Source organism: Dipodomys ordii, unplaced genomic scaffold, assembly GCF_000151885.1.
Source record: "Dipodomys ordii isolate 6190 unplaced genomic scaffold, Dord_2.0 Scaffold132, whole genome shotgun sequence".
NCBI lineage: Eukaryota > Metazoa > Chordata > Mammalia > Rodentia > Heteromyidae > Dipodomys > Dipodomys ordii.
This window is the reverse complement of record NW_012267348.1, coordinates 3,926,611-3,946,333: the sequence shown is the minus strand read 5'-3', so window position 1 is coordinate 3,946,333 and position 19,723 is coordinate 3,926,611. Positions and strand designations below refer to the sequence as shown.

The 19,723-nt window shown below is 42.1% G+C and overlaps 1 protein-coding gene across 5 annotated transcripts in view; it reads left to right on the top strand.

The window, feature by feature from the left end:
* Cacna1d (calcium channel, voltage-dependent, L type, alpha 1D subunit) overlaps positions 1 to 19,723 on the top strand; it is a 506,855-nt gene that overhangs the window by 144,514 nt on the left and 342,618 nt on the right. For 2 of the 5 annotated variants that reach the window (XM_013030747.1, XM_013030748.1), the window contains exons 1-3: positions 386 to 452; positions 2,402 to 2,711; positions 6,159 to 6,264. In XM_013030747.1, the coding sequence (XP_012886201.1) occupies positions 386 to 452; positions 2,402 to 2,711; positions 6,159 to 6,264 (483 nt within the window). Of the gene's footprint in view, positions 453 to 2,401; positions 2,712 to 6,158; positions 6,265 to 19,723 lie in introns of all 5 variants that reach the window. The other 3 variants (XM_013030746.1, XM_013030744.1, XM_013030745.1) reach the window with 3 other exon arrangements.

The window sequence follows — 19,723 nt, the reverse complement described above, 5'->3', positions numbered from 1 at the left end:
GGCGGCCGGGCCGGCATCGCCGCCGCGTCCCTCCGCTAGAGGAGGGGACCAAGCCAATTCTCTTTTTGCAGGAAAAGAAAAAAAAAAGATTAACATAAATTGCATGTATATATTATTAGCATAATATATACATCTGATTTTATTTTTTTAAAAAGTTTATTTTGCTCCATTTTTGAAAAAGAGGGAGCGTGGGTGGCAGGCGGTTTTTATAAATTACCCTTATTTTCTGTTATTTGTCCCTGTCCTTCCCCACCCCCTGCTGAAGCGAAAATAAGGGCAGGGACCGCGGCTCCCACCGCGCTACAAACCCCTTACCCATCCCACCCCGGCCCCAACGCCCGGTACAGTGCCCTGCACACAGTAGGCGCTCAATAAATGTTCGTGGATGATGATGATGATGATGATGAAAAAAATGCAGCATCAACGGCAGCATCAAGCGGACCACGCGAACGGTGAGCAAGCCAGAGCTTGGGCAACCCAACCCGCTGCAAAATCGAATCCTTGCTGTGGTCCTCTCCTTCCGATCCCCGGCCTCTCACCCCTTCCCCCCACCCCCGATGCGCTGGGTGGGCTCGGGGGGGGGGTTGGAGGGGAGGCTCTTGGCGTGGTGTCGTCTCCACGGAAAGGGGAGATGCGCGACAGCCACTCCGTTCTCCCCTTCAGGCCCTGAATGTCAGAGTTAATTCTGCATTTGTGGGGTGGGGGCGGGCATTCAGTATGTGGAGTACCGTGGGGCGGCGTGTCGAGGTGATTCGGGTTCAGTGTCCTCGGGCTCAACTTTCCTCCCTCGCCCCCGAGTGATGGAAGGGGGAGGGGTGTTGGTCTTGGGCCGAGCCCCTAGCCAGCCTCTCGGTGCCTGCCCCTCCTCCCCCGCCCCCTGGTTGACTAAGAAGGTCCTTGGCGGCATCCGGAAACATTGGGGACCACAGCATTTCCCCGTTTGCGCCTGTGGGCGAAGCGCACACCCCTCTCCATACCCCTTCCCTCGCGGGGGAGGCCGGGTCTCGCAATCTTGGGGCAAGAGGATGGAGTAAAAGCGTGTATTCCCGCTCCCCGAGCCTCCAGAGCACACGTCGGTAACCTAGCAATGCCCGGAGAGTCGCTGCCGCTGTGGGGCTCCCCTCCTCAGCCCTGGCCCCGGGCACCACGTGCACTTTCCATGCTGGAGGGGGCTGGGTCAAGGGAGGCTGGTGTAGCTTCTGGCCAAGCCCCCTCTTTGGAAATCGTCCTCATCCCCCCCAACCCCAGGAGGCTTGAAGCCTTTCCGGGTGAGCGCTCCCCAAGGGAGAGGATCAGGACTCATCCCTGGCTCTGATTGTCTGCTGCCCCGCTTGGTTTTGCTCAGTTCCCAGGCTTGCCTGGGATTGCTTTGACTCTTATCAATAAATTGGCGTTGTAAAAAACAAAAATATAAAACCCTTTCTCTACCTCTCTGCTACCTCTGTCACTTTGAGTTGTGCTTCAGCTGGAGACCATGATCCAATGTGAGCAGGTGCCTGGGCACCTTGCCTGGGGATGGCCTGACTCAAATGAGGGGGGCCCTCACACCCAACAGACCCCTTTGGATTTCTGCCTTGTGTGTTCCTGGATGCCAGCCTGTACTGAGATGATACTTGCTTAGGCCTTGAGGGCCCCTGGTGTAATGTAGCCTGTCGATTCTAGGTATAGAGGTGCAGGCTGACTGGATGCTGACTTTCCTGATACGGCTGCAATTTAAAATGCAAAAAAGCCCTAAAGATGTTTTCTGTTTTCTGAAGCTTGTGGAGGAAATGAGTCCCAAGCATCATGAATTTTCATATGCAGGAAGTGTCAGTGCATAATCTAGATATTTGTTATGGGGCTTTTGGTATTGCCTGGTACCAGAGGAGGATTTTTTTTCTATGCTTTAAAAAAAATGCATTTGTGGCTGTGGAAAGATGTTGGAGTAACACCCTGAAAATGATTAAGACTATTGAGTTATTGGCACTGCCTTTTTGTGTGTGATGATGGTGATTATTTTAGAAAAAAGCTGTTATAAATATCTATTAAGTCATAAGAGGTATGTGGGATTTTAAAGTCAGAAAGACATAAAATAAAGGTGGGAATGACCTCAGTTTGTCACAGTACTAACAGACTCCTTTTGAAGACATGGAGATGGAAGAGAACTAAGTAGGCTGGGTATGGTGCAGCAGTGATCCTGCAAGACTGCCACCTGGAGCAGAACTCTGTGGACTTTTCTTGCTACTTGACTATCTGACCAAAGCCTGCTGCTTAAAAGTAGGATATGAGGTTCACAATGGAAACACAGGAATGCTTTCCCTTGGTGGGAGACAACTTTTGCTTCTTTTTCCTTTTATATTCATTGGATTCCTGTTTTTTTTTGTTGTTGTTGTAAAATCATTCTTTTTTTCCTTCTCCCCAGAGGTAAACTATGCAAGAGGCACCAGACTCCCTCTTTCTGGTGAAGGACCAACTTCTCAACCGAATAGCTCCAAGCAAACTGTCCTGTCTTGGCAAGCTGCAATCGATGCTGCTAGACAGGCCAAGGCTGCCCAGACTATGAGTACCTCCGCACCCCCACCTGTAGGATCTCTCTCCCAAAGAAAACGTCAGCAATACGCCAAGAGCAAAAAACAGGGTAACTCGTCTAACAGCCGACCTGCCCGCGCCCTTTTCTGTTTATCACTGAATAACCCCATCCGAAGAGCCTGCATTAGTATAGTGGAATGGAAGTATCCTTTTTATCTGGGAAGTCTTTCTCATTTTCTATTTCAACATCTGTATTTTTTTTAAAAGGATTTGCTTTCTGAAATGACACAAAGCTGTAGCAGTCTGAAATGTGAGCTGTAGAAGATGTATAGGAGTTTCATGGTGTATGAAGGTCGTTAGATATTAGATGGCTAGTTTTGAATCTATTATTTTTTAGAGAGTGGTGTGTATTGAACCTATTGACAATGAAATATGCTGATATGAAAAGTGAAAAAGAGACTATTCTAAGATTGTACTTCATGGTAGTGATCTTTAGTGGAATCTTCTCATTCTAATGTTTTACAACTACAACTAAGGCTAAGGTTGCGTCTAGCTTTTATATTTGGTGATGCCAGTTGGTCATGTGAACATTTGCTGCATAGGGAGCAGTTTTTTTTTTTTTTTGGCTGACCAATAGTATGGCTTCTTGGAATTTCCTTTTGATAAGTTCCAGAAAACCTCTTTGAAACATGAGCATAAGGAAGCCTATTCAGGGAAGGCTTGTGTGTGCCTCTTCTTCCTGAGCCCTAGTGAGTTACAGAGCGGCCCTCTCAGTGGAGGAATTTGCAGTTGCTGCCTTTATAAAAAATTCTGCCTATGTCCTTGGACTGAAGTTACATTTCTGGGTGTCTCTTTTGTATTTTTAAAACTGAACTAAATGCTCCAGGATGGTTGTCATGTCCTAAGACTTGGGAAAGTATCGTGCTCCTCGGCTTGCTTATCCCTTTCCCCAAATCTGGAGGCCAAACTCCAGTTCCTGTCATCCTTTGGAACAGATTGATGGAGGCTGGCTTTTTGAGCAAATACCTTTCTAATTAATCTGATTATTTCCTTGGCCTGGGTAAAATAAAGCATTTTCTTCCCCTAGAAGGGTGTTTGGGGACTGACAGGGTCCTCAGAGCTGTCGTTACCCAGAGGCAAGAGTGTGAATATAGAGCTTTCTCTCTGTATGTATCCCAGAGGACATAGCCAGCTAGTAAGTAGAACTCTAATAATGTAAGTACCCAATGAACTATTTGCACACCCTCTGTCTTAGCTGGTTATTTTCTCTGCTCATGGTCAGGAGTTAAAATCAGGCAACTGTCTAGAACAGTTTTCAGAGAGAGCAGCTGAATGCTAGGGTATGTTTCCTTATGCCTTTTCTTTTTTAGAACAGATGCTATGGTATCTCTTGCATAGTTGGGAGTTTATGTGTACATTTTTCTCGTTAAGTTCTTCTTTCGCCTGAGGACAGCACTTGTGTCAGGAAAGAGATGGCTAAATTAGGGTGTAGCTTAGTGGTCTCACTGGAGTCATGGTCAGCGACTGCATTTGCCAGAAAGATGTCTTCCTTCTGTGGTTGGCTTGATGTGATTCTGAGTAAGCAGAAACTTCTCAGTGGGGTTATTAATTTTTATAGGTAGAGTGTGATAAGAGGCCTGATGTTTTTCTTTGTGCACAGTAATTTGTACATAGCATTTATCTGTAAAGAGTAAATTTCTGGATCATGCTGCTAGCTTCCTTTCCTCAGTTACAAGACACAAGTGCATAGGAATTGGGGTATGTGACTGTCCAGGCAGAAGCCTGCTTATAAGTGGAACAGTTTTGAGAATACATAGATATTAAATGATGCATGATCTATTTATTTTTTTTCCAATGGCAGTGACATTCTATTTCAGGGAGCAAGTTACAGAAATCCTTTCCAAACAGCTATGTCAGGCCCAGTGAACACTGGGAGAGGAGAGTCTGTTTTGTTTTTATAGACAGGCATAGCAGTGTCTTAGACCCTGGGTAGTGAGAGATGTCCTCTTACCCAAAAGAACTGTTAAAGTTAGACCTGCTAGTTTCTTGTGGCAATGGGAAGGTGGCCTCTAGTGTCTGGAGACTGAAAGTAGAACAAAATAATAATAAAAATACACTTTATATTTACCCTTCCAGAGCGGTATAGTATTTTCTCATATTTGCAGGCTTATCATGTACATCATCAGGGAAATTGCAAAGGAAGAATGATGATATGGGGGACAGGAGAGACTAAGTGTGTTTTTATGGAGAATTACTTTGGGGGAAATTAACTTAAATTTCAGTGAGGATCTGCTGAGAGGAGAAATGACAAGAAAATTTTGTTGTCTTCTTCAGGTAGACTATCTTATTGGATGCCTGGATCCTTAGATAAAAGATTTTGTAACACTGGGTTTGAAATAAGAGAATAAACCCATCAAAGTCAGGAAAGAAATAATGTTATTTCTATCTTTATTCCGATAAGTTATCAAAGCAGTTCAAAGGGCCAGAGGCTTTAGGAAACCCAACGTATCTCCAGTGAGATTTGGGCTCCTTGTTTCTTGTATCAGTTTCGGAGTTCCCAGAAGGGTATCAAGACTGTTCATATCCTTGAATCTTAGTACCCTGAGAGATTGAGTTAAACCATGGCCTTGCCTCTGTGGGTGAGTGTATAGGAGCATTATTGTAAAGTCAAGCCTAGGAACTGCTGATTAGGTTGGCATTCATAAAATCCTGTGTTTGGAAAGGCTGAAAACCAAAAGAAGAAAAGTAGTCATCTTGGCAGATGTCAACTTTTATCTTGCCAGTTTTGACAATGTCTTTTACTAACACCAGCATGTTTAAGCAAGTATCTGTTGAAGGCTGATCTCAAAGTGATTCCTCCAACTGCCCTCGAGATTTGAAACTGTTAATGCCCACTTTGAAAGTATTCTGGTGCTGATTTCTTATGGCTTTTAAATTTAATTTGTTTATAAATTGAATACAGCAACAGCACATTATAAACTAAGCTCCAGTCTAGCTCTAATTTGAAACAGTGATAGCTATTGATTACTCCAGTAGAGAAAGCAAAAGAGGGGGCTGAAGCCTGGCTTGCTTATCAGTGTCTGAGGTATTGGATCATGCCACTAGAGAGTGAAAAAATGGAGAAAGTCCTAGTCGCTTTGTCTGCTCAAATCCAGATGGCAGATTTACACTGACCCTGCCAGGAATAGCCCTTGAGAAAACGGCTATAACACATGGAATCAAGGATCTGCAGAAGAGATTTACCTCAAGATTGCTACTTCTCTGTAACAGCTGGGAATTTAGCAAGGCCCTAGTTAGTTTGTTAATTTAAGAAGAAGAAACCTGGTTCACCCACTGCCCTAACTGGCTGTTCAGCACTTTTAGGTTTTAACATACAATGTGCAGCAGAAGAATGAGTGCAATGTGATCATCTGATCCTTGCAACAGAAGAAAAGGACATGGAGAGGTCATTTGATAGAACAACATATTGTGAGATGACCAGCTATGATTACTTCTGCTGGAAATCTAGTAGATGGGATAGTCAGTTAAAACACAATTTGTGAATGTCATTGTCATTTGAAAAGTAATTCAGAGGTGGTATGATTGAGAATGTAATAAGAGGAATGGTTTATGTTTTCATAATATATGTACCTTAACGGAAATTTTTTCAGACCATTTGACATATTTATATTATTGGCTATTTTTGCCAATTGTGTGGCCTTAGCTATATACATCCCATTCCCTGAAGATGATTCTAATTCAACAAATCATAACTTGGTAAGTGTCTTAGAGTTTCTTGGCTGTCCTGATGTGTGGTTATTACTTGATTCTGTACTTAACCTGGCAGTTGGCTTTGAGGGTGGTTGAAGTTTATGTCATGCAGCTTTACAGCTGTATTATTTATTTATTTTGACCCATGCTTACATTTACACTGAATACAAGTGTTTAAAATCATGGATCTTATACAAATAGATGTGGAACTTTTTAATGGAAGGAATTTATAGCAGGTTTTAAGATAACTTTTCTCTCTATATAAGCTTTTGCTGTTTACCACTCATTTCCTGATAATGTTAGCTTGCTTTTTAAAGAAAAATTTAGTGCTATTTGGGAGTGATAAGTACTTTGGTCAATTTTTTCTGGTAAGTAAAGAATTACAGATTTTTATACATGACCTATGAATTTTTAATTGAATATAGCATAACAAAACTAATAACTACAAAATTTGGAGAATAAAAAGTATAGTATTAGAGTTTCTACACCAGGTCCTGTGAAGTGCCCCAAGATAAATTGAGTCTAAAGTTAAGTTTACCAGGATACTTCTGTATATTTACTGTCCTCCTAAAGATTTATAGTGAGAATTAGCCAAGTAAAAGCTCTGGGAAGTTTTGCAGTTAAAAAACAGGCTTCATTTTTGTCTAGCTCAGTTCTTAAAAGCAATTGGTTATGGGTTCTTTAAGCTGTTTTTTCTCCCCTGAAGACTTTAATATCATGAAGCCAGTGTTCCATAGAACTTCTTTTGGGAAAAGTTGATGTAGGTTTTGTTGCTTTTTTTTTTTAAGGTCCTAAAGAGCACTGGACTGAGACTTGGAACTTGTCCCACTCATTTGTTAGCTAGTTGTATTTGGGGGTCTTTCTCATACCCACATACCCTTTCTGCCTTGTCATTCATCTTCATGACAGTTGAGGGAGTAGGATAAGATCACCAGGGTTTAAAAAATATTTATTTTTTTTCTTCTGACAGTTGCAGTCTTAGTTTGATGATTCAGAAGCCATTTCAGGATTTTTCTAGTGCTAAGACATCTTACTAGCAAGGGTCAATATTATTGGAGGCATGCAGAATGGTAGATAAAATGCTGGCTAGCTGGAAACTCTTCTGCTTTCTTTTCTAGTTACTTTCATTTGGTTTTGGTTTCTCATGTTAAAGCTGTATTTGAGCAGGGCTAGATGTTCTTCCCTGAGCAAGTGTTACAAAGGTGAACACATGAGACTCTCCCTAAATATAGAGGGTTTTTCTGGTTTCTAAAGAGAGTGAAATTATGCTGTTGTGAATTTACCTTTCATTGTTTATGTCCAGAATTTCTCATTACATTTTAAAATATCGTGTATATTTCAGGAATAACATGATGTCTACTTGTATTTATATTTTGTTAGCATGATTTCTAGAGAATTTGCAGGAATTTTTAGCTTTTGCTGCTGAAAATATGACTGTAAATGTGAGCTAAACACCTACAAACTGTTAATATATATTTATATGAGGCTTACAATTGTGGACACTTACAATGGTTTTCAATTTGGTTGTAGACATGTGATGCTAGATGATGGTTGAAAGGCAGAAGTAGTGAAAATTCTCCCATCAATGGAAATGGATCATTCTAGTCTAGGCCACAGATGGTGTTAGCCTTGTTACCAAATTTAACCATGAGGGTGGTGACCCAGTTTGTTGCTTTTTTGTAGATCAAGAGAATATGATTAAACAAACTTAGAAAATATATACCTTCCAGAAAGGCAGATTAATTGAGATCAATGGAATAATTAATGTAGCTGCATCTGTAAGCCAATTAATATTCGGGTTATTTCCCCCAGCATAATTCAGGGTACTGATATAAGTACTTTTGGACCATTTGGATCCTTCAGCTAAGAATGAGGAAGTAAATACAGGACACAGTGGATAAATCTCTCTTCTTTCCCCTTGTAGCTTCTTCAAGTGGATCCTTTTTTGATAATTCTTAAACACTAGATTTATTCTGAAGTGAGATAAACAGTGTGTTAGTTTGGCAGGCTGTTCTAAAAGCTAGTGTGTGTGTTTTTTGACCTCTTTACTGAGTATGCTAGAACTCATGGCATTAAAGTTCCTATCTTGCTTTAACTTGGATGGTCATGTGCTAGATGAATTTATGTACTGCCAGTTTCTCAGTATTTCCTTTTCTAGTATGGGAAGGGAGGATCTTTGTGGATTTGCCCGTGACTCTGAGCAAGGTCCCATGCCATGTCTGTCCTCCCATCAGGGATTCCAGTTTTTTTTTTTTTTTTTACATTTGACCCAGTTTGTATTAAAGTGATTGCTCTATTTTGGGGGTTGGTTTAGAGGCAGCTGAACAAAGCTTATTTTTCGTCTGTAGTAAATACCTTTCATTTAATGTGACTGACAAAACAAAGGGCAGGCTGACACGAGTTACACAGTTGTGTGTATCGGGGAGTTGGTGGTTTTCTTTTCCTGATAGCTTGCTGGGAAATGTGTCTGACAAGCTCTTAGGGTGAAATTCAGCCCCAGCTCTTTGGCTAGTGTTCCTGGCTGTTTCAGGTCATTTGAAGTGAAATTAATACTTTTGTTGGATATGGAACGTGGCTTTCCCTAGGGGTTCAATGTGTGTTTGGTCTGGGTAGTGTGTAACTAAGCCATCTTTGGTAATTTGGTGACTACCTTAAGGGCAGCAAGTTTTCCCAGAGTTAGATTGTTTTAAAAATATAAAATCTAAGTTTTTGTGCAGCATTCACTTGCGGACTTGTGGGGACTACTGGAGGCTGAAGCCATGGTAACAACTTGCTCAGTTCCCACAGCAGTGGCCCTCTTCACTCCATCAGTCACTGTATTTCCTCAGTTCCTCTTGCAGAAGGAGGGTATCATTTATTTTTTCTGTTGACATCAAGGAGGGAGCTCTTCTGTGTCAGGTGCCAGATGATTATAATTTATGCTTCCCTGTGATGAAAAACACTTCATGTACTAATCCTCATTTTCTCCTAAGCAAACTGTACAGTGGGACAATTTTTAGTCTGGGCAGCCTGCTCCTGGTATTCTCCCTCCCCAGCCTCCCTCCCTTTTTTTGTGGCACTGAACTGCCTCAAATTAGAAACATCCAAAATGAGGATCTCCCATCTGCCAAGTCAGAGCTTCCTTGCTATCTGCTGATAACTGTATCCACCTCTAAGCCTGCAGGGACTGTCCAGAGGACAGGGCCTCTTTGTGGAGGTCTGGCTCATATTAGGTGCTCAGTAAATGGTTATTAAACTAAACAAAAAGTTTTCTTTTTAACCAACTCTTTGACTTCTTTCCTGATTCCCTGCCCCTTTTGTAAAAATCTCGTTGTTGAGGCCCGTATATTTGTATTTTTAGCTTGTTGACATTGGCCTCAATAACAATCCTCTCCATCTTCCATTTTCTCTCCATTTACACTAGTGTCAGATGATGCTGGTGTGATTTTGAAGGCTTCTGCAGCTACTCACTGCCCACCAAGGTGAGGTTAGACCCCACGGTGAGGTTGCAGCTTGGTCTGGTCTGACATTTTTTGCTTTATCTTTCATGTCTCTCCTTCATAGTTTTCCTTTTCTATTTGTCACCCAAAGTTCTTAAACACCCCTTCTTTTATTTGTCTGCCTCCTGGCTTTTCTTATACTATTTTGTTCATGTGAATGTCTTTTTTATCCTAACTACCAGAAGTCATGGTCCTTACAGATGCTTGAGAATGATTCGATTTTTTTCTGTGATGGAATGAACGAATTTCATTTTTGGTCATATTGGGGTTTGAACTCAGGGCTTTACATTTGCTAGGAGGCCTTGTACCATGCCTCCAGCCATTTTTGTTCCCATTATTTTTCAAGTATGATATTATCCTCCCCCCCCCCCCCGCAAACCCCTGCCTGTGGTGATCCTCCTACTTACATTTCCTGAGTAGCTGGGATGACAAGTAAACACCACCATGCCTAGCACTTTTATTGATTGAGATGAAATCTTACAAGCTTTTCTCCAGTGCTGCCCCTGAGCAGTGATTGTCTTGATCCCAGCCTCCTAAAGTAGCAAGTTTTATAGGCATGAGCTCTCATACCAGCTCCAAATAAACAATTGTACTGGAACATCTTTTGCAGCACCTTGTGTATAAAATGCTCTCTACTTGTATACATATAATACATATATAAGTAGTTGCATTTCTTTATTAATCATCTATAGAATAAATCAGAGAGAACCGTTTCTGAATCCCTGCCCTCTCTGGCATAATCGTACATGTTCGGCAAGTAAGTATTGATAACTGCCAAATGAACAAGCCTCTTGGAAGAAGCATATCCTCCTTTTTTTCCTCAAGTCACCATTTAGGATCTTCTTGGGTGGTAGGTCCCTTGTTGGCCCTTGTGCAAGTCCATGTCTGGAAGCCAGTGGAAGTTTTTCATGTTGTTTTTGAAAAGCTTAGTGTCAATGACTCTTGTCCACCTCTGCCTGAAGGAACCCTTAAAGCTGGGCTTAGCCAAGAGATCTTGTACCTTTTGGGCTCTGGTTCCAGGATTCACCGTAGAGAGACAGTGGGCATCTCTGGGAAGCTGTACTGAGCTATGCATTCTTGCAATGACAGGGAATGCTGTGAAAGTCTGGTGTGATTGCTTTCTCTCTACCATGGCGAAGAGGCTTGGGTACTATTATTAGCTGGGCTTAAATAGCAAGCTTATTGGATCTTCATGGTTTTATAGTTTAGACTCTTGTCAATTTTCAGAGTGCAGTGAATTGTAATAGGGGACCTGAAACACAAATTTGTAACCTGGATCATTGGGCTTTGCTGAAAAGGGAGGTACACGTTCAGCCCTTCATCTTGTGAGAAAAGCCATCTTTTCAATTGAAGTGGGTTGCTTAAACGTTTCTGCTTTGGCCTAGTGGCTTGGTTTTTGTTGAATTATCCTGCTAAGACAGTATCAGCAAGTAAGGAGCAGAGGGTGTGAGTAATTAAGATATCCTACTCTCTTCATACTAGTCAATCATGAGCAGATTGTGAGCATGAGCTCAGCCAATTCCAGCAGAGGGGCAGGGCCTGCTGTGTTAGGGATAAAAAGGGAGTGACCCACCTGTTCTGTGTGCTTGCTTGCCAGATTTTTGGCTGATGGCACACCCTACTGCAGAAGGTAACTTCGTTTTGCCAAATTCCTTTCAAGTTGGAATCCTTCTTCCTACTGATGTCCTGAGTCAATTTCTAACAATCTTTAGTGTATCTTTGCATTATTGTTTCTATTTCAGTTGCATTTTTTTCTTGTTTCTGTTTGGCAGTACTATACTGTAGTTTGAACTCAGGATCTTAACACCTGCTCAGCAGGTGCTTTACCACTTGAGATATGTCTCCAGCCCTTTTTGCTCTTTTTGTTTTGGTTAGTCATGGGACTTGAACTCTGGGCCTGGGCCTTGTCCCTCAGCTCTTCAGCTCAAGGCTAGTGCTCTACCACTTGAGCCACAGCACCACTGCCTTTTGCTCTGTTATATTTGAGATACGGTCCCATTTCTTACCTGGGCCAACCTGGACTGGACTGAGAATCTCCTATTAACATTTCCTCCTATAGCTGGGATGACAATATACCTGCCATAGCCAGCTCTTTCTGTTGAGATTGGCAGCGGGGGGGGGGGGTTCTTTTTTTTCACAGACTGGCTTTGAACTGTATCCTCCCCATCTAAGCCTAGATAGAGTAGCTAGAATTATAAATGTAAACTACTTCACTCAGCACATTTGGACTTTATTTTTGTATGTCTAGTTTGTAGCTGTTCTTTAAGGACAGCTCACATTCTGCCTCCTTTGTCCAGCCTTCTCAGACCTTTGACTATCCCCTGCATCCTACTCCTATCTGCTCAAGTACATATTTGATTTCTCACTAGACTCCCATAAACATGGAAAAGTCTCTTCTTTATATTACCATTCTCTTTCTACCTTATTTCTATAACTCTTGTGGGAAGTGGCTTGAATGGTGGTGGTTGTGCATATGGGCAACTGAGGTCTGAAAACCAGCTGATTAGTTGAGTGACGTTGGATAAAACTAGAATATGAGTTTCTAGAGGCTGAGACTAGAGTCTAATTCAAGTCCCCAGCATCATGAACTTAATACTGTACCTGTCTCACAGTAGACACATCAGGAAATGCAGGTTGAATAAGTGGATAGGTAAAATGAATGATCACACAGAGTGCCATGGTACATCCTTATAGATCATTAGTTAATTTTCAACAATTGGCTAATGATTAATGTTTATCCAGAGAGGCTGACTTACTGTCCTTATCCAGAGAGGCTGACTTATTGTCCAGTATTAATGAGAGAGTAGGAAACACCTGTCAGAGTTCACCCCTAATTTCTTAGCAAATTTAACTCTTTGTATTGGTGTATGAGGGAAGAAAGAGCAGTACTTCATAGTACTTTTTGAATCCCTATCATAAGCCAGCTTCTATTCAATAGTGAATATTGGGAGTGATTCTGGATGAAAGTTCAGTTCTTTTCCCTTTCCTTTGTCCCTTTTCCCCTTTCCTTTCCTTTCCATTTCTATTCTTTTCCTTTCCTTTTTGTGAGACATGGGGCTTGAACTCAGGGCCTGGGTGTTATCTCTGAACTTTTTTTGCTCAAGGCTTGTGCTCTACCACTTTGAGCCACAGCTTCACTTCTGTGTTTTCTGCTGGTTAATTCTCATGGACTTTCCTGCCCAGGCTGGTTTTGAACTATAACCCTCAGATCTCAGCCTCCTGAGTGGCTAGATTTTCAGCCTGACCCACCAGCGCCTGGCTGGAAGCATTATTCATGTAAAGAGTTTTGGAAGAAGAGCTACAAAGTAACCAAAACTTTACCCAAAGTTAGGATCTAGTGACAGTATGAGCCAGTTCATCTCTTTTGTTGTTTGCCTCATTTGGACAAAGAACAGATTATCAAATAGATAAGATAGTTCTTCAGAAATATAATTCAATGCTATTAACGTTCCTTACAAAGAATTCTAGCAGTGTTTTTGTTTATCTCTCTCCCCCCCCCCATCTTCTTCTCCCTCTCTTTAAAGAACATTGCCAAGAGGATTGTGTTTCCTCACTGTGGGCAAAAAAGTTCATGAGATTCAGAAAAAGCTGATCATTGTAGTCTGATAAAGCTTGGCATGGTGGTACTTGCCTGTCATTCCAGCTGCAGTGGAAAGTATAATAGGAGGGTTGAGATCCAGCCTAGACCAGGCAAAAAGCAAGACTGTTTCAAAAATAACTAGAGCAAAAATGGGCTGGCACAGGTGGTAAAAGCACCTGCCCCGTGAATGTAGAGCCTGGAGTATAAGCCTCAGTACCACCAAAAAACCCCATCAAACCCAACACAACCCTTAAAATCAAATTCTGTTGTTAAGTAGGCACACCATAAGGAGGGAATTCCCAGCTATACCGTTTCCACTTGTTTTTTTGTCAGTCGTGGGGCTTGAACTCTGGGCCTGGGTACTGTCCTTGAGCTCTTCAGTTCAAGGCTAGTACTCTACCACTTGGGCCACAGCGCCACTTCCCCAGCTATACTTTTGACAAATAGAACTTCCTTAGTCTGAGCCCCTTGGATTATAAATTGTGGAAAAGCTCTCAAACTGGCTTATCTGAAAGAAAAAAAAATATGTAGGCATATATGTGCTAGCAGGATATCTCCTCACCCCACCCTGGTGCTAGGGATTGAGCCCAAAACCTTGAGCATGGTAGACAAGCCCTTTTTACAACCCCAGTCCACTGTTAAAATGAAAAGCCTAGGGGGAGAAACTGTATTAGAAGCAGGGAGCTTAAAGATACCAAGATTCCACTCCTACCCCCATGTCAGGTTTCTGAGGTTCTCATACCTGTTATTGGTTAGTCTCACATTGTAGTACTTCAGTCCTGCTTGACTCATTTGAGGAAAGGCCTGTGGGAGGAGACAGTGCTTTCTCATCTGTTGCTTAAATCTAATATTTGAAAAATGATTGTAGCAGACTGGGCAGTAGTATTTGTGTAATTTTTAATTGGCTTTAGAAAGTGAGGCTCCTAATTGTTACAGAGGCGACAGCTTGCCCAGCAGTCGAGACATTTAGTTCTTGTTAAATCAGTGCAGTAGAAGGAAAAGTCCCCAAATAGGCCCCTACACGGCTAGTCACCAAAGAAAGTTCTGAAAGAAATTGCGAGGTTCTAGAGTTCTTTTCCATTCTGTTTGGGCCAAGGGGCCTGTGTGCAGTTACTGTTGAGAGGATGGATATACTGGGGGAGAGATATTGGTGTGGTGTTCCTAGCCCTGCAGGGCACAGCGGGCTTAGCAGGCCACCCAGGAGTAGGTGATGGCTTCCCTTCTGCCTCTTAGGTGTGCTGTTCCCTGGGACTCTGCCATCAGCAGTCCCAAGCTGTTTTCATCCCCCATCTCCTGTCTGTCCAGATGATGGAAATAAGGAGGGGGTGTTGTTCCCTCTTAACCCAGGTGAGACTGGTATTCACCTAGCGGGGATATTGTTAAGGGAAGTTAGGGTGTTTGGTTGGGCAAGGAAAGCTGGAAGTGGTTGATGCGGGGAGGAAGAGGAAAAGAACAGCTGAAAGTGGGGATGAAGAAGGAAGTCACCTCTCTGCGGCCTCCCTTCTGTGTGTGGTGGGGGAGAATGAGGGTCGATGTTGACACAGACCCCTAGGTTACAGCCTTATTCTTCCCACAAGGGAAGAAGGGCCCCAGACACTGCTCAGGCTGGGGAAATGACTTCTTTTGACTCTCAAAGCAGTGATTTCTGTTAATTTTTGCACGAGTGTAATTTTAGGAATCCCAGGACATCTGTTAAAATGATCGAGTGAATGATTATGAGGGTCAAACTAGAGAGAATGGTGGGGCTGACAGAGGGGAGGGAAGGCAGGTGCAGACTGCCCGGGGTGTGTGGCAGGACTCAGGCCAGCTGAGGCTGGCCCTGCCTGAACTGAGCTCACAAGGCAGCAGAGAAAGAGAGAACTTGGGATACACAGGGATGGGTGAGAGGCTCATATTTTCTCCTCCCTTTGCGGCTACTGTAGTCAGCTCCCGAGGGCCCACCCTGCCACGTGTTTCCTGTGTCTGTGGGGGAAATATAGCATACCTAGACTTGCAGATATTTTTGTAGGGCTGTGAGGACACATGCTTATACGTAAGGAAATTACGTAAGGAAATAGTCAACAAATACTTTGTGTGCTGAGCATACTAGTTCTGGCTCCCTGAACTCTGTCCCCTCTGCCCCCTCTGGATCTCTAGCCCTTTTGGATGTGGCTTCTCATGTTGCTGATGCCTTTTCATTAAGAAAACAGTCATTTCCTATAGTTTGCATTCTTACTGTAAAGAATCATCCAAATTTTATACAAATAATATATGAATAGATTCTTTTAAATGATTAAACAATAATAAAATAACACCCCATTTTAACTACCCAACTCATTCTAGTTATTCACTAATTGTGTGAGACTTCAGAATTGTTTTTCATTTTGTTTGTGTATATATAATCTGTGCATCTAAAATACAGTGTATTTTAAATTTCTGAAAAGGCAACTAATTAATTAGTTGAATTAATTTTGCTGGTCCTAGGGATTGAACTCAGGGCCTGGGTGCTGTCCCTGAGCTTTTGTGCTCAAGGCTAGGGCTCTACCACTTCAGCTACACCTCCACTTCCAGCTTTTGTGTGTGTATGTGTCTAACTGTAGATAAGTCTTACAGACTTTTCTGCTCAGGCTGTCTTTGAATCACCGTCCTTAGGTCTCAGCTTTTTGAATAGCAAGCAAGGATTATAGTCATGAGCTACCAGCACCTGGCTCCAATGTTTTTTCTTTTTCTTTTTTTGGTGTGTGTATGTATGCGTGTGTATGGGCACACACACACATGCCAGTCCTGGGGCTTGAACTCAGGGTCTGGGCACTGTCCCTGAGATGTTTTTTTTCCCCTTCAAGGCTAGCATTTTACCACTTGAGCCATAGTTCCACTTCTAGCTTTTTGCTGGTTAATAGGAGGTAAGAGATCATGGACTTTTCTGCACAGGCTGGATTAGAACTGTGATCCTCAGATCTCATCCGTCAGAGTAGCTAATATTATAGGCATGAACCAGTGGCACCAGGCTCCACGTTAGTTTTTTTTTCCCCCTGGCCATTGAGTTTTAACTCAAGGTGCTGTCCCTGAGCTCTTTTTTACTCAGAGCTAGCACCCTACCACTTTGAACCACAATGCCACTTGTGGTTTTCTGGTGGTTAATTGGAGATAAGAGGCTCCAGACTTTTCTGCCCAGACTGGCAATCCTCAGATCTCAGCTTCCTGAGTAACTAGGATTATAGGCATGAGCCACCAGTACCTGACTTCCACATTAGTTTGGGATAGATTATTTCAGTCTGATTATTATTATCCAATTAGGTAATTTCTGATATCCCATGTTCTTTTAATATTAACAAACTTATTTTTCATACACAGTGAAAATTTGCCATTGCTACAGTATTTGCATAGGGTTTATGTCCCTTCAATTCCCAAAAACTCTGAGCTAGGTTAGAAAATGGAGTTTGAAGAAAAATGGGACAGTGGGAATAGAAACAAAAGTAGTCCTGCCTGGCACTTAAAGTCAGTGGATTGGTAGCACCTCTGGGCACTCCATTGGCCTTGAGCGTTTCTAGCAGTGGTAGCAAAAGAAAGCACATCCTAACTTACATGGATTTTATCCCTCCACCAAGGGAGGCAGCCACACGTATTCACAAAGTACTTTCAAAAAATGGAGTCCAAGGAGGATTGTACAGCATGAATCTTTGTACAGTGTAAGATACAATGTCGGGGCACTGTGAGCCACGGTTCTGTGGTGCTTTTGTAAGAGTCAGAAGTGCTGTGCAACACGTATTCTCTGTACTCACTTTTTTTTTTTCCTAAAGGGTTAGGACATAACATTAACTGGTACTATGAATGAAAGTTTTTCAGATAGAACATTCCTTTTTTTATTATATGAATTAATAGAGGACTAAAGCTAGGGAGACTGAGATAGTCATTACTGTGATTCACAAAGTACTTCTTTGGACATTCATTATGTGTAAAATGTATTCCCTCAAGTGCATTCCCTGATGTGTTAACTTGGTTTACAAGTCTGGATACAAACAGATAGTATGGATTAATGCAAAGAACCTACCCCTTTCTCCCATTTTCTTGTAGAAGATGTAGTTTTATTACTTTAATCTCAGGAAGTGGCCAATATTGTATTAGTATTAGTAGACATCCTTGAATTTTCATAGTTAAATAAATAACAATGGTGTATAATAAAAACCGGTTTGTATTTAAAGGACTGCTTTTAGATTATACGAAAACAACCCAACCAGTTAGGATGTTAAATACTGCCCTTTTGTTTTGTCAAGTCGTAGGGCTTGAAATCTTGGAGTGGGTGCTCAGCTCTTCAGCTCAAGGCTGCCACTTGAGCCATAGGGCCACTTATAGCCTTTTCTGCTTATGTGGTGCTGAGGAATTGAACCCAGGGCCTCATGCATGCAAGGCAAGCACTCTACCATTGAGCTACCTTCCCAGCCCTAAATGCTGCCCTGTTATACCAGTAGTTTTTAGCCCCTTAGTATTTTATTCACTCAAAAATGACAATGTACAAATTAACTTATCTTTGGGCTTAACACATTCTAAATTATTAAAAAAATTTATATCAATGATGACTCTATGGCTCTTTTCAGAATTTTTATCTGTTGGGAGGTGAAATCAAAATTCAAAGTTGGAATGCCAGAAGTGAAGAAAGCTAGCAAGAAGTTCGTAAAAGAGAAGTGCTGAATGAGTCTTTTTCTAGGAAGCTCCAAGGGTTGATTCTAGTGTGGTTGGAGTCAGAGAAAGCTTTTTTTAAAAAAAATATTGTATTTTTTTATTATCTTTAAGTAGCTGTACAAAGGAGTTGCTATTTAACAAAGCACTTTATGAATACAATGCATCTTGATCAACATTACCCCTTTCAACATTTCCTCCCATCCCTCCCAAAGAGAAAGCTTTGATGTATTTGAATTAAGCTAATATATGCATTTAATATGGGTGGAATGATAGTAGGCTTCATGTCCTAGTATTGATTTACCTGTGATGAGCCACAAATGTTATGTGAGGTTGGGATTTGCAGAGACCCTCAAAGATCTTCTGACCATCCTGACCTGGCATAAGGTCTTTTAGTGAGAAAGGACTCAAGTGTGATTTGTCCCTTCCTCAGTCCAGTGACAACTTGAAGCACTCCCATGTGACCAGGTGGCAAGATCTGAGAACATGTGGCCATTAATGTTGAAAGATTTTGTCTTCAAAGAAAGCTGAGCCTTGAGTTAGATTTTTAACTATCTCTTCAAGTTTTCTTTTTATGTATCTTCCAAAAGATAGTTTTCCTCCCTCTTCCCTCCCCAGTTTAGCTTTATAAAGATCGTTACTTTCTTCCTGCATACCAACCTTCTGAAATCATTTGGCAATAGACTACCTCAGTGTTTTGTAAAATGGTCACAAACTGGCTAGTGGCTAGAACAGGGTAAGAGTCAACTTTATCTGCCTTATAGATACAGTGGGTCTTTCCTTAGTTATTCTGTCTTCCTGTGGTTTGCTTGCTCTGTATTTTTAACCATAACTGGAGGTACATTGGTAATTGCCTTTGCTACTCACAACTGATGTTTATTGAGCTAGGTGGACTTTCCATCTAATCTGATTTAATCCTTACATTAAAGCCACAAGGGAGATACTGTCAAGGTCTTCATTTTGCTGGTGAGGAAACAAGGCTTGGAGTGGGTAGTTTGCTTGCACAAGGCAGAGCAAGAATTTGCATGTAAGCTCTGATTTCAGTGCTCACACTAATCCACTAGGCTGAGAAGGAAGTCAGTGCTTATGTGGCTGCTGGTACCTAAATGCTGAGCAGAGATGAGGCAGTCAGCATGGTAGCCCAGCAGAGATTACAGCAGAACCTCATGGAGCTTGGTAGGCTTCCCATTTCTGATTTTAGTTGGTGTTTGGGGACCTGCATTGACACTTTCCATCCCACTTCATTCCCACCACCCAGCAATGTGCCAGGGTTGACAAAGGAACAGGGGCTATGGTTGGAGAGAATCAGGCTGGAGGTTTTAAACAAGTCTATTACCCTTTGGCTAACCTTCACTGTCATCAAATTAAAATAGGAAAGATTAGAGGAGTTGACATAGGGCACTAAGCAGATTTTATGGCATTTTAATTCCTTGAGGAATGTTGATTGGTGAGTGACAAGTCCAGGGTACCTGCAGTTTCTGTCAGTTTGGGCAAGGGCTTAGGGGGTTGTAGCAAACTGCTGTGGTTGTTGGATGCTTGAGGCCTGGGCTCACTCAAGCCCCTAGGTTTGCTTTTCATGGCATGTGACTTTTCCTTTCCTGCTTCTGTCCTTTTCATGTGAAAGAGGAAAGGAAGTGGCTGCGGGAATTAGCTCAGGGTCTAGCCCTTGAAAACAGTGCTTCACAGCACAACTGGCTTATAGGTGCGAGTTGCTAGCCTTCACTTTACAGATGAAGAAACTAAGGCTTGG